Below are 11,808 nucleotides of genomic sequence, written 5' to 3' on the forward strand. Positions count from 1 at the left end.
GGCCACGGGCAGCTTCGCAACCCAGCGCTCAACCGCTGCGCCACCGGGGAGGCCCTGTTTGCTGTAGTTTTTAAAGGGGGTCTGGGTTAGATGATAATAATCAATTGTATAGTTTACTTACATCCACATCGACTCCATTTGCCATCTACAGTCTTCATCTGTGTCTTGGCTTCTTCCTCAGTAAAATTGGGCTAGTCCCAGTGTTGCTGTGAGGGTTCACTGAGTTCACATATGTGATGTCTGCTCACACGTGTACCTGCACCTGCTAAGTATCAGCCGGTACCGACACACCGTCAGCACCATCATCATCACCTCCTTTGGGCCTCGTAAACAACCTCTTGGGGAAGGATTTATTTTTCCCATCTTATAGATAATTAAGCATTTATTCCTAAACTCCTTGATCACTAGTGGAACAAAGATTCATTCATAGGCTTTCTAATGTTGAAGGTTTGTTCCACACCAACCTACAGATAGCTGTCATGGGTCCATCAGTGGCACGCCAGGTGGGAATACCAGTATTCCAAAGAGGAGACTCTGGAAACTGGGACTCTGCTCATGATTCTGAACACAGGGGCAGGCTCTCCCCTCCTGTTTCTCTGTGAGGCTTCCGTGGAGGAGGGACACCAGGGAAACTGAGGAAATCACATGTCAGCTTCCCTCTCCTTACAAAGGCTCTCAGCAGTATTCACACTGCCCAGAGAGAGGCTTCCCTTTGGTGCTGCTTCTTTTGCTAGAAGGCCTCTGTTCATGCCAGGCCCTGGACAGACCCCCAGGGACCACCTCTTCTCTGCTTCCCCCGCTTCACCTGGACATGTACCATTTCCAGCTGCTATTTACTACCACCTGCTTCCTTTCAGTCAAGAAAGTACCAGAGGTGGGCAATTAAGTCACTTAAAACCATATTCACAGTGGATTTTTACTGCACAAAAAAGCAATATTTATGTCACTTAGACATTTCTGAGAAGACTTAGCTGTTCTTTTAAAAACATCCCTTCAATGCCAATGAAAAAAATACAATCTAGCCTTAGTAATAAATCTTTAAAACATACACACACAAAAGTTATCAGCCTGCAAAACAATGTTTCCTTGGCCTTCCCACACGTCTCAGCATTTTAACAAAGTCCCATCTGTTGGTGTCAGTCTGAAGAAGCAGGCCTGTGTGCTCCCATTTTATTAAAATGCTTTCTGGCCAGTAACCCGATTTCTACTAGGCTGGCCTACTTACTCCCAGGCCTGGGGCCTGTGGGCCTGTGCCAATTTGCATGGCTGACAGAAGTGGGACCGGTTAATCAAAAATCTGTTTAACTGTGCTTAATAAGAAATGTTTCCTTTTGCTCTCGTTACTAATTGCTGAAGATGTCTGTGTTTGGATTAAAACTTTGTCCCCTGCCATCTGGAAACCATTGATATGTCTCAGCTCAGCCGTGAGCTGGGTGATATCAGTGGTTTCCATGTCAACAGATGATAGCGTTGCATGTGGAAACGTGTGATCCCCGCTCACGGCGAAGAAGCCAGCCCTGGAAACGACGCAGCTCTGGTTTCACACCTAAATATTGTCCCGATTTTCAGGCACTGCTTAGAAATTGTCTCAATATGCCAATTACGTTTACATGTGGAATTACCAAAGTATCAGTGTTGTTTGTCCATTTGGGGAAGGAAACACTGGACTTGTTGAGACCTGTGCTTCCATCCGGTAGGAGAGACATTTCCTCAAAGAGGACTTTTAAAATCTCCAGCTGATAGAAAATCTGTTTACTCTTTGAATCCAAGAAATGTGTCATGCGCACTTGACAAAGTCTCGGGGAGAGCGAGGAACTATGCAGGCAAGGGCAGGAACCGTATATATTTATGTATTCAAAGGCTGCCCCAGGCCTCCGGGTCTGGGTGATAAGCCTGTCTAAATATAGCATCCGCAGCAGCAGTCGAGAGGCAGCCCTGAAATAATTAAGAAAGAAACAAGAAATACCCCTCAACTTTGGCTCCAGCCTGTTATGTCCAGGCCTGGATTAACAAGGGATGAATTTTAGTCATCCTTTCTAGAGTTCATGATTTGATTAAAGAACTAGATGATGACACAATGGTTTCCTTATAAGGTCGACTGTATCAGCACACCAAAAAACATCTGTCAACCTGAGAAAAGGAACATGATTGTGACCTGCTTTGTTTATTTTCCCTTAGATCAAGAATGCTGCAGCCAATGTCCTTCGGGAAACGTGGCTAATCTATAAACACACAAAGCTGCTAAAGAAGATTGACCACGCTAAAGTCAGGAAGCACCAAAGGAAGTTTCTCCAGGCTATCCACCAGTGAGTATTCTGGCTGCTCAGCACCAGATGCCCAAATGGGGGTGGAGGGACCCCGCAGCTCTCAGGGTCTCCCTGTACACTCAGGAGGCACATTCTGCTCCACTCAGCACACTCAGGATGGTGAACCAGACCCAGATCAGTGTGTTTATTTGTTTATTGCTCTTGCCACTTCCAGGCTGCCATGGAAGGTAAAAGCTAGAGTCAGAGCCTCTACGGACTTACATTCTGCACACCCCCTCCCTCCCCACATCCCAACTCAAAGCAGAACAAATGGTGGTTAGTGCTTTCTTAATAAGAGAGGTATTAAAAGTATAGCAGAAAAGCAGAGGATGGAAACATTTATTCTTACCTGAGACTTGGGGAGACCGTGGAGGCGGAGAACAGGGCACTGGAGGTGGAAGGCACAGACATAGAAGCAGGGAGATGATCCGAGAGTAGCTGAAGTGACGGAAGGTAAGTATGCATGAGGATGAAACTTGGGGGCCTGGCAGCACTTGATGCTGCTCAGTTGTCCCCCACATTCAAGGTCCCTGTGTTAGGTTCCAAAATCAAAATGGATGGCAGTAGATGTGGAATTGGCTCCTGGGGCCAAACCTTAACACATATTTGAAGGGTGTGGCTGTGGCAACTCTTTCCCACAGACTAAGGAGTGTCAAGATGGAGCAGAGGAAGCTGAGTGACCAAGCCAACACCCTGGTGGACCTTTCCAAGGTGAGTGGCAAAGTCCAAAGACGTCCCAAAGGGTCCTCAGACACTGGCATTTAGACATCTCGGGCGTGACTGCAAAGACCTTGTTATCTTCAAATTGCATTGCAGGACCAGGAAAGCTAAGGACAGTTTCTCCTAAAAAAGAATCAAGGTTCAGATGCTTGACATTTGCAGTCTACTAGTGTGGCTTGCTGTCTTTTAAAACCTGACATTTGTTTCTTTTCTTTTTTAGTTGATTTCCTTCTTTTCAATTAATATTTTTAGTGGTGGTAAAATATAACAACATTTCCCATTGGCACGGTTTTTAAGTGGCATTAAGTACATTCATGTTACTGTGCAAACATCACCACCATCCATCTCCAGAACTCTCCTCATCTGCTGACTTGGAACTGTGTGCCCGTGAAACAATAACTGCTTTGTTCTGCTTTGAGTTTTAATGGGGTGTGTGTGTGTGTGCGCGCGCACGCGTGCGTGCGTGCATGCGTGTGTGTGTGTGTGTGTGTGTGTTAGAACTTGAGTCCTTAGAGGCTCTGACTCTAGCTTTTACCTTCCATCCTCCCCCCATCTCCTGGCAACCACCATCCTACTTTCTGTCTCTATGAATCTGACTGCTCCAGGCTCCTCAGATAAGTAGAATCATATTGTATTTGTCTTACTGGGGCTGACATTTGTTTCTTCAATTCAGTCGCTCAGGTTTGTCTTGGCTTGGAATTAATGAGCCGACCTACTAAATCTTTGTAGTATGTTGCTTTCCTCGCTGTCTTCTGAGGACTTCCTGGGGATGAGCTAGAGTCTGTTCACAGGGGTAAAGCCCGCTGACAAGGACTGAATTGTGATGATGGCGACGGCGTTGCCTAGTTCCCACCCAGAAAGATCCTGCAGTTTGCTGTTATAATTAGACATTCTTTTCCCTCCATCTTTCAATTCTTACCACCCAGGCTTTCTGGCAGTGCATTGGTGGTGGTGGGTGCGTTTCTTTACTTCTCAATAGGCAGACAACCTACAATGAGATGCCAAGAAAGAGAGTCCTCCTTTGAGAACTCTGGGACTTGACATCACACTGTCACCCTGCATCTCTGCCATAAACATGGGAAGACGCTCACTGCTCTTGCAAGTCACTGAGTGAAGGCAGGAAGTCTGCATGGCACACAGGGCCAAGTATGGGCACCATGAAGAAAGGCGCCTTCTTCTCAGGCCTGCTCCTCACAGCCTTTTCATAGAAATTGTATATCAAGTGTACTGGCAACGCCAGGTTGCCAGAACATTCCAACAGATTTCAAATATCATAATGGAACATGTTCCCTGGGCAAGAAAGAGAAACTCCCTCAGGCAAATTAAACACCCTTTGAAAAGAGGGAGCCATCAGAAACAGTGAAGCTGTTAGGTTGTGTGCAGGCACCTCGTCCAGGGAAGGGATCACGCCAAAGTAAAGGCCCCTAGCCTGGGAGGACTTCAGGCTGGAATGGGTGGCCTCTGCAGGTGGGTACAAGCCCGCAGGCTGAGTGATCTTGGAGGAGGGGTTGAGGTCTCCCGTGATCCTGCAGGTGGGATGGGTGAGGGGACTGCTTGAGGGCAGGAGAGAATCCCCCGGGGTCTTAGGTATGTTGATTAACACTCTTGGGTTCCGGCATCAGAACCCAGGGTCAGAAATCGATTGACAGTAGATTTTAAAATGGGGGCATTTATTATGAGGATAGAAGGGAGTCTCATTCCAGGCAGAACCTTGAAGCAGGTACATGGCCAGACTGTAGGAAAGAACTAACTAGAACTAAACATTGGGAGCCCACACCTACGAAGTATTTGCTCACCATCTCATTTATCTCTTTCTGTTCAAGTGTGTGCTTCAGCCTCCCTGTCTTTCTCGCTGTCTGGACAGCTGTCTGTACCTCCTGTCTCTGTGGCGGGCCCCTATCCAGAGCCCCATGTGCCAGTTCTAGGCACAGGCAAAGGCAATTGTCCTCCTATTGGTCTTAATTCTAAATTCTCAGAAAAGATGAAGAGATTGACCAGTTAAGGGTCACGTGTCCAGCCTTGGACCAATCAGCTGTGATCCAGAGAAGTGGGGGGAGGCCCACCCTGAGAAGCTCAGGAACGGCCAAAAAAGATGCCTCGAGATCTTTCTTCTATGAGCGGCGGTGTTTCCCACCTCACCGCTCAGCTGACTTGCCACACTGGCTGACGCTCTGGGAATTTCAGGCAAACCAAACCTTCAGGCCTGCCTTTCTTTAGCACCACCCCGCCTGTCACTGAGATGAGACCCAGCACAGAGCAGACTGGGGTAAAGACTCACTGAAGTGTAAGAGGCTCATGTGAGTTGGGTGGAGGAACGAAGCCTTTAGTGATCAGGGAACAAATTGCCTGGAAAGAAGGGGTGTGGAGGGAGTGTCAATCAGGACTTCCTTGGGAAGGCAGTGGTGTCAGACCTGGGGTATCTGATGTCCAGCCAGTCTTTGTCTTTTCCTCCAGGAGGCTCACCCAAGGTCCTGGCAGTTGCTTACCATATTTCACATTGGTCCACATTCCCCCTGGCACCCTGGCAGCAAGCGACAGATCAGGCTGACAATAACATGTCTTTTCTGTCTGTGCTTCACCCCACCCCCAACTCACCCTCCCCAAGTCCTTAGGACCTCTCTAGATTAGGAAAATGGCATGTGGCTTCCAAATATTACTTTCTGTCTTGACCAGCTCTCTTACAGATCAGAGGGGAGGGTTGGAACTCTTTGCTAGCTTCATCTTCTTCAATTTAGGTTAAAAAGCATTTCTAACATCTAAGGTTCAAGTCATCAAATAAAATACCTGTGACAATGCTTTGTAAACTATGAAGGTGTTGCAAATGTAGTTCTGATGGTGAACATAGATGAGGAAACCAAGATGCCAAGGGACAAAGTGACTGTCCCAAGTCAGGCCGTTGGCGAGTGACAACGTTGGCTGAGACCCAGGGGTCTGGGCTCAGTCGGATAAGTTTGTGGTATGTCCACAAACCCCAGGAAGAAGGTGCACCTGAGGAGGTTCAGTGAATTTTAATGGATGAAAGATGCACTTTTACTTGGGAAGTCACCCTCTCCTCCAGGGGATCTTGAACAGCTGGGCTGCCTCATTCCGCCTCTTTGCGGCTCTTCTGCTGCCCTAGAGGGTTTCCTCACGTGCCTTTCACCAGCTGGGAAGGGATCAGCCACCCTTTCATCCCCCCTTTTTCCCGGTTCCCCTCCAGCTTCTCATATTGTTGCCACCTTCCTTTATTCCTCGTTTTTTCTTTTCCTCACCTTATTTCCTACTTCTTGGTCCTGGAGCGCCCAGGAATTTTGCATCTTCCTGGAGTAACTTGACTCAGGTGAAATAGGATCAGTGTGTCACTGGCACATGGCCAGAACTCCCAAGAGTGAAAGTGGTTAGGGTGGGGTGCTGCAGCCTCAGGAAGCTCACTCCTAATGCCAGAGCATGACGACCTTCTCCTTAGTCTGATGTCACATGTTAATTTTCGGGCAGAAGTGTGGCTGTCACGTAGATGAGGACTGCAGACCAACCCAGGAAGCCAAATTATAATCAGAAACTTGCCTGATAAGAGTGGAGTCGGAACCATGGGATGTAGATACTGAGCGCTTCGGAGCCTGCTCGATGGTCCTGGCTGGAACTCAAGTGGTTTAGTTGTAATTCAGTGAATTGCAATTGAGGGATATTTATAGGTGGGGTTGAGAGGAATTCATGTGGGTGACATGTGAGGGGTGAGGGATAGGCGGACACCTCAGTTTCTGGTTGGGACCATGGAGTGAATGGCAGTGCCTCTCATGGAGACAGGAAACACTGGCAAAGAAGACTTAGGAAGGAAAAAGGTTCATTTGGCACGAGCTCCCTCTATTCAGCTCTCTTTTGACCTAGTTTTATGACTAAACTTTCAGAAGGCAAGTTTATTATGTTTAAATATTATTTTATTTCCATTCCCTGAGCACATCCCATATTTGCTCCCCTGCTCTCATGACCTCCTTCAAGTTCATTCACAAAATCAGTATGGGGCACCTGTTCTAAGGAGCCGTGCCTTGTGCTGAGCCCCTTAGAAGTCTTTTCTTCAGTCACTCAGGTCTCGCTAGAACCATCTAAACCATCTAGACATATGGGTCTCTCTGAGAAACCATCTAGATATATGGAAATAATTTGTGGCAAAAAAGACCTTTCCCACCATCAGCAAAACTCCTACCTGGGCCAAAGGATGGAAGGGATAGTGGTTTTTACCTGTGCCCATATTTTGCTCATTTGTTCTACCAACATCTTTTAATGCCAATCATGAACACAGAGTCCTCTGCTAAGCAAGTGTGTGTGTGGACACTCATCATCAAGATACTAGTTAGTAGTTAGTTGAGCATCTCATCTCAAAATGTTGGTTGAGCATCTTCTATGTGCCAGACCCTATTTTTTGCCCTTGGGATGGATCAGTGAACACAAAAGCCGAGGTCCTGCCCTCAAGGAGCTCACCTTCCAGTGGGCCATGACAGACAACTACAATAAGCAGAAGAAATGGCAAAGTGTCCAGTGTGTTTGAACGTGGAATGAATAAAAGGAAAAGTTGAGCAGGGTTAGTGGGATCGGGATGGGTGGGGACAAGTGTCCTGTTAAGCAGGATGTGAGAGGGGATTTACTGAAAAGTATTGTCCAGGGAGGCCAGGGTACTGGCTGAGAGCTATATGAGAGAAGCACTGATAGGGTGGGCCCCTGGAGCACTGGGAGACAGCACTGGTGCAGGAGGTTTATTGGGGTCTGGGTTGCCGTCAGGGAGTGAGGGAGCAGGATGGGGCAGAGGGAGAGTGTGAGCTGTGATGTGATAGACAAGGGCCTCAGACAACTGAGGGGAACATGGGAGGTGGACTGGTCAGGTTAATCCAAATTGAGACAGCGTACCTCCTCTTGGAGCAGGCAGGGGAGGGGCTTGACCTCAGCGAGCAGCTTATTAGGCTGCATCCCTGACTGCCTTGTACAAGCTAGCACTGTGCTGACGGGGGAAGGGGCCAGTAACTTCATAACCATGCGTGGTTATAATTCACTCCTAGTTTGTAAGGAGACCGAAGCTCAGAGAGGCCGGGGACCTGAGGGAGGGTGCATTATTAGTGAACTGCAGACTTGTACTTGAACCCTGGCCTACCCCAGGGGGGCAGTGTCCATTTCCCACCACGTGCCTTCTCTTTCATCATTAGAGTCCAGCAGCTGCCTGAGCTGAGGCTGCAGGAGTAAGAACTTGAGGATGGTCTAGTGACTCGTTCCATTTAAGTAAAAAGTGCTGCTGCTTTTCCATTCTACATATTTTCTAAAATATTTTTCTAATGATATGCATTACTTTTGTAGTGAGAAAAAAAAAAAAAGGTTATGCCCATTTGAGGCTCCATGTCTTCAGGAAGGCAGTTTCTCCCTCCTGAAGGAGAGCAGAGCTGGCTGGTGTGGGAATTGCTCCCGTTGTAACTCGGTGGCCTGTCTCACTCTGCCTGTTGCGCATTCCTTGTGATGCCTTGTCTGTCTACACAGATGCAGAACGTCATGTATGACTTAATCACAGAACTCAACGACAGGAGCGAAGACCTGGAGAAGCAAATCGGTAGCCTGGAGTCCAAGCTGGAGCACCTCACTGCCAGCTTCAACTCCCTGCCCCTGCTCGTCGCCGAGACCCTGCGCCAGCAGCAGCAGCAGCTCCTGTCTGCCATCATCGAGGCCCGGGGCGTCAGTGTGGCGGTGGGCACCACCCACACCCCACTCTCCGACAGCCCAATTGGGGTCAGCTCCACCTCCTTCCCCACCCCATACACAAGTTCAAGCAGTTGCTAAATAAAACTCCCCACTCCAGAAGCATTACCCATAGGTCTTAAGATGCAAATCAACTTTCTCCTGGTCACTTTGCCATCAAGGAACATTCAGACCAGGGGACAGAAGGAAGAGAGACCACGTTAATTAATTCGTGTTCACTCAGTGTGCTTGGTTCGATATGCCTTGAAACCAGAAATCTAATCTCTGTTTAGGTGCCTCTACTTGGGAGCGGGAAGAGGAGATGACAGGAAGCGTCGCCTCTGGCAGGGCCCTTGCTGCAGAGCTGGTGGAGAACAGAAATCCACGCTCAATCTCAGGTCTTCATGGGGGGGTGGGGTGGGGGGTCAGATGCACTGAAGCAGCCAACAGCGATGTCAGCCCAGAAGGGGTCCCATGGGTGGGGGGGTGTCAGGCTTGGGAGATGGGTTCCTCACCCCTGAGGTCCGGGAACACGCCCCTCTCCTTTCCTTTTGTCTAAGAAAGTCCCTGAGTGACAAAAGCAAAGAAGAGGTGCCCACAACTTGCCAAACACTTTCTTTCCTCCCATACCTGATAGTTAGGAAGTGTAATTTAAACTGAAAGAGAGATAAATAAAAAGCTAAATTTTCCATCCAATATTAATACCCATATTAACCCGTGTATTCGCCAGTGTGCGAGCAGACACACACACACACACACACACACACACACACACACATCCCAGTCAACCCAGGTCTTGACCCAAATAGAAAGGGGCCTGGCCCCTCACCCTGCTCAGCATAGGTGTTCTCGAGATGTGTGTGGAGTTGGCTGGAACCCACACGTGGGCTGGCTGCGTTCTGAGTTTCATGGAAGATGCAGGTCCCTTCAAACACAGTACAGGTTGCCTTGCCCTGGCTGTGCACCATGCTTGGCTTGAGACAGATGCCAAGCCAAAACCATTGGCGTCCTGGAGGGATAAGCAGCCTTCTGAGAATAATCACTCCTGCAGTTCTCTTCTTAGCGCCAAATGAGCTGTGTTCCAATGGAGCACCTGACCAGGTGGCTGTATGTGAGGGAGGGGCAGGGTCTGTGCCCTTGTGCAACCCAGGGACACCTGAGTGAATAGTATTGTCTGGGGATTTGCTCAGTTGTGTGTGTCCAGCTACAGGTTCCAGTCCCAAATGTAAGGACTGCACAGGGTTCAAGTGTCTCCCCCAAGAGCCACTAAGCTGGGAGGAGAAGCGATGGTGAGTGGCCCGTGTGGCCCCTTCTACCTGACCTGAAACCAACTCAAAGCAAAAGATATGAGAACAAAGGTGCCCTTAGGGGTCTTGGTGGGTAAGGTAAGATGATGTGGATTTGTCAGTAGCCTGTTCCCACTGTGCCATGTCAATCTTGGTGCAAAAACTATGCTACTATCTCTCAAACTCCAAGAGACTTCAGAAATATCAACATCCAGTGTGGAGACAGGCTTTGTAAGGAGAGGGCAGGTGGATGCAAAATTTTTTCATCGCTCCGTAATCTGACCACACATCACATTTATGATGTGCAGACCATCGTGCTGTCAATCCCTTTTCTCATTCTGAGCTCTGTGATTTCTGCTTGTAGGGAGTTGAATGGCGCTGTGTGGAATATTTCATCTGTTTAGGGCAAAACAAAAGGTTGCTATTTGCACATAGTTGTCCTGTTGAGTTTCACTTGCAGCAGGATGTCTGCATATTCCGAAGGCAGTGTCTAACTGGGGAGACTTCTCTTCTGCAGCACCGGGCCTTTCTTCTGAGAAGGCAAAGAACTTCACACCCAAAGACCAGTGACCTTGAACTAAGTTGGCTCTTTCAAGAAGATCTGGGCTCTTGCTAAAAACCTTTTGTCTCATTTTCCTGCTGTTTCTCTTTATTGGACTCATTTTTTACGTGGATAACACCTTTGAATATTTCCATTCATTATTTTGCATACCAAGATGCCATATTTACTGTTGGCTTGCTATTGTTTTTACTTGTTCTTTTAACTATTGATTATCTGAAAAAATCCCCCTTCCTTTCTTTCTTCCGTCCCAAGAATGGTCTTCCTGTTTCCAACAGTTCAGGTGAACATATAAGCCGATGTTTAAACAGATGAAATAACCATGCAGTTTCTACGTGGCATTAGCTCCATCTCACAAAGTGAAGACCACTGAGAGGTCAACGTGCCAATCCTGATTGTTTACGCTACATGATCAGGATTGACTATTGATTCTATCACTCTTTCCATTCTGCTGCAAGCCTATGATGTGTGTGTGCACACCCAGGAACACATATAGGCATCTAGTCTTAATTTCAAATACATGACATTCAGGATTCCACTGCCCCTCCTCATGTACCAGAGTGTGCACAGCCTGTCATTGGTCCCTCGTGGTCTTCAACGGACAGTTCTTCAGTTACCCTATCACGGGTTTACACTTAGATAAACCCTGAAGGCCAAACTAGCAACACTAGTAAAGGGAGGTACTGGAGTTATTTCCAGTAGCAGTAGCCACTGGCTTGCTGGGACACAAAAATGGGCGTTTGCAGTGTGTCCTGACCTATTGGTAGTGCAATAGCTCTGATATGGTTTTATCTTGGCAAAAGAACACTTGCCCTTCAAAAAGCAGCAATAGCAGAAACCAGTGATTGGCTCTGCATGTTGATCCTGCAGTTGTGAACAGGAGGCTGCTTGTCTGGACTAGTATTTGAGCTTTCTGTGGGGAAGTTGCCCATTCTCCTACGAATATAGCCCCCCTTTAATGGTTTCAGCTGGGGTCAGATGGGGTGGAGCTCACCCGGGTGTTCTTCCTACAGCCCATCCTTTGGATAAATCCACTGCACCTCAGCATCACAGTCCAGAGGGGGAAAGAGGGCAGGTGCATTTTCAAATCACACATTCTTGTTCTTTATTTTCAAGTTTGATGGTGGAGTAGGTTTAATTACCTACTCAAGAATTGGCTATCTATAAAAACTATTAATTACGGTAATTTCTCTCCAGTATTGAATGGATTGAGTACACTCACACCTGGAATGCTGACCCAGTGACT

The 11,808-nt window shown here is 47.8% G+C and overlaps 1 protein-coding gene across 1 annotated transcript in view; it reads left to right on the forward strand.

The window, feature by feature from the left end:
• Positions 1-8,819, forward strand: part of KCNN3 (potassium calcium-activated channel subfamily N member 3) — a gene marked incomplete at both ends in the record, with an annotated part of 146,929 nt that extends 138,110 nt beyond the window's left edge. Inside the window, 3 exons of the mRNA XM_084243765.1 lie at positions 2,179-2,306; positions 2,948-3,017; positions 8,523-8,819. Coding sequence (XP_084099891.1) covers positions 2,179-2,306; positions 2,948-3,017; positions 8,523-8,819 — 495 coding nt within the window. The remainder of the gene's footprint in view (positions 1-2,178; positions 2,307-2,947; positions 3,018-8,522) is intronic.
• Positions 8,820-11,808: the final 2,989 nt, after the last annotated feature.

Source organism: Talpa europaea (genome assembly GCF_964194135.1).
Source record: "Talpa europaea genome assembly, chromosome: 9".
Lineage (NCBI taxonomy): Eukaryota > Metazoa > Chordata > Mammalia > Eulipotyphla > Talpidae > Talpa > Talpa europaea.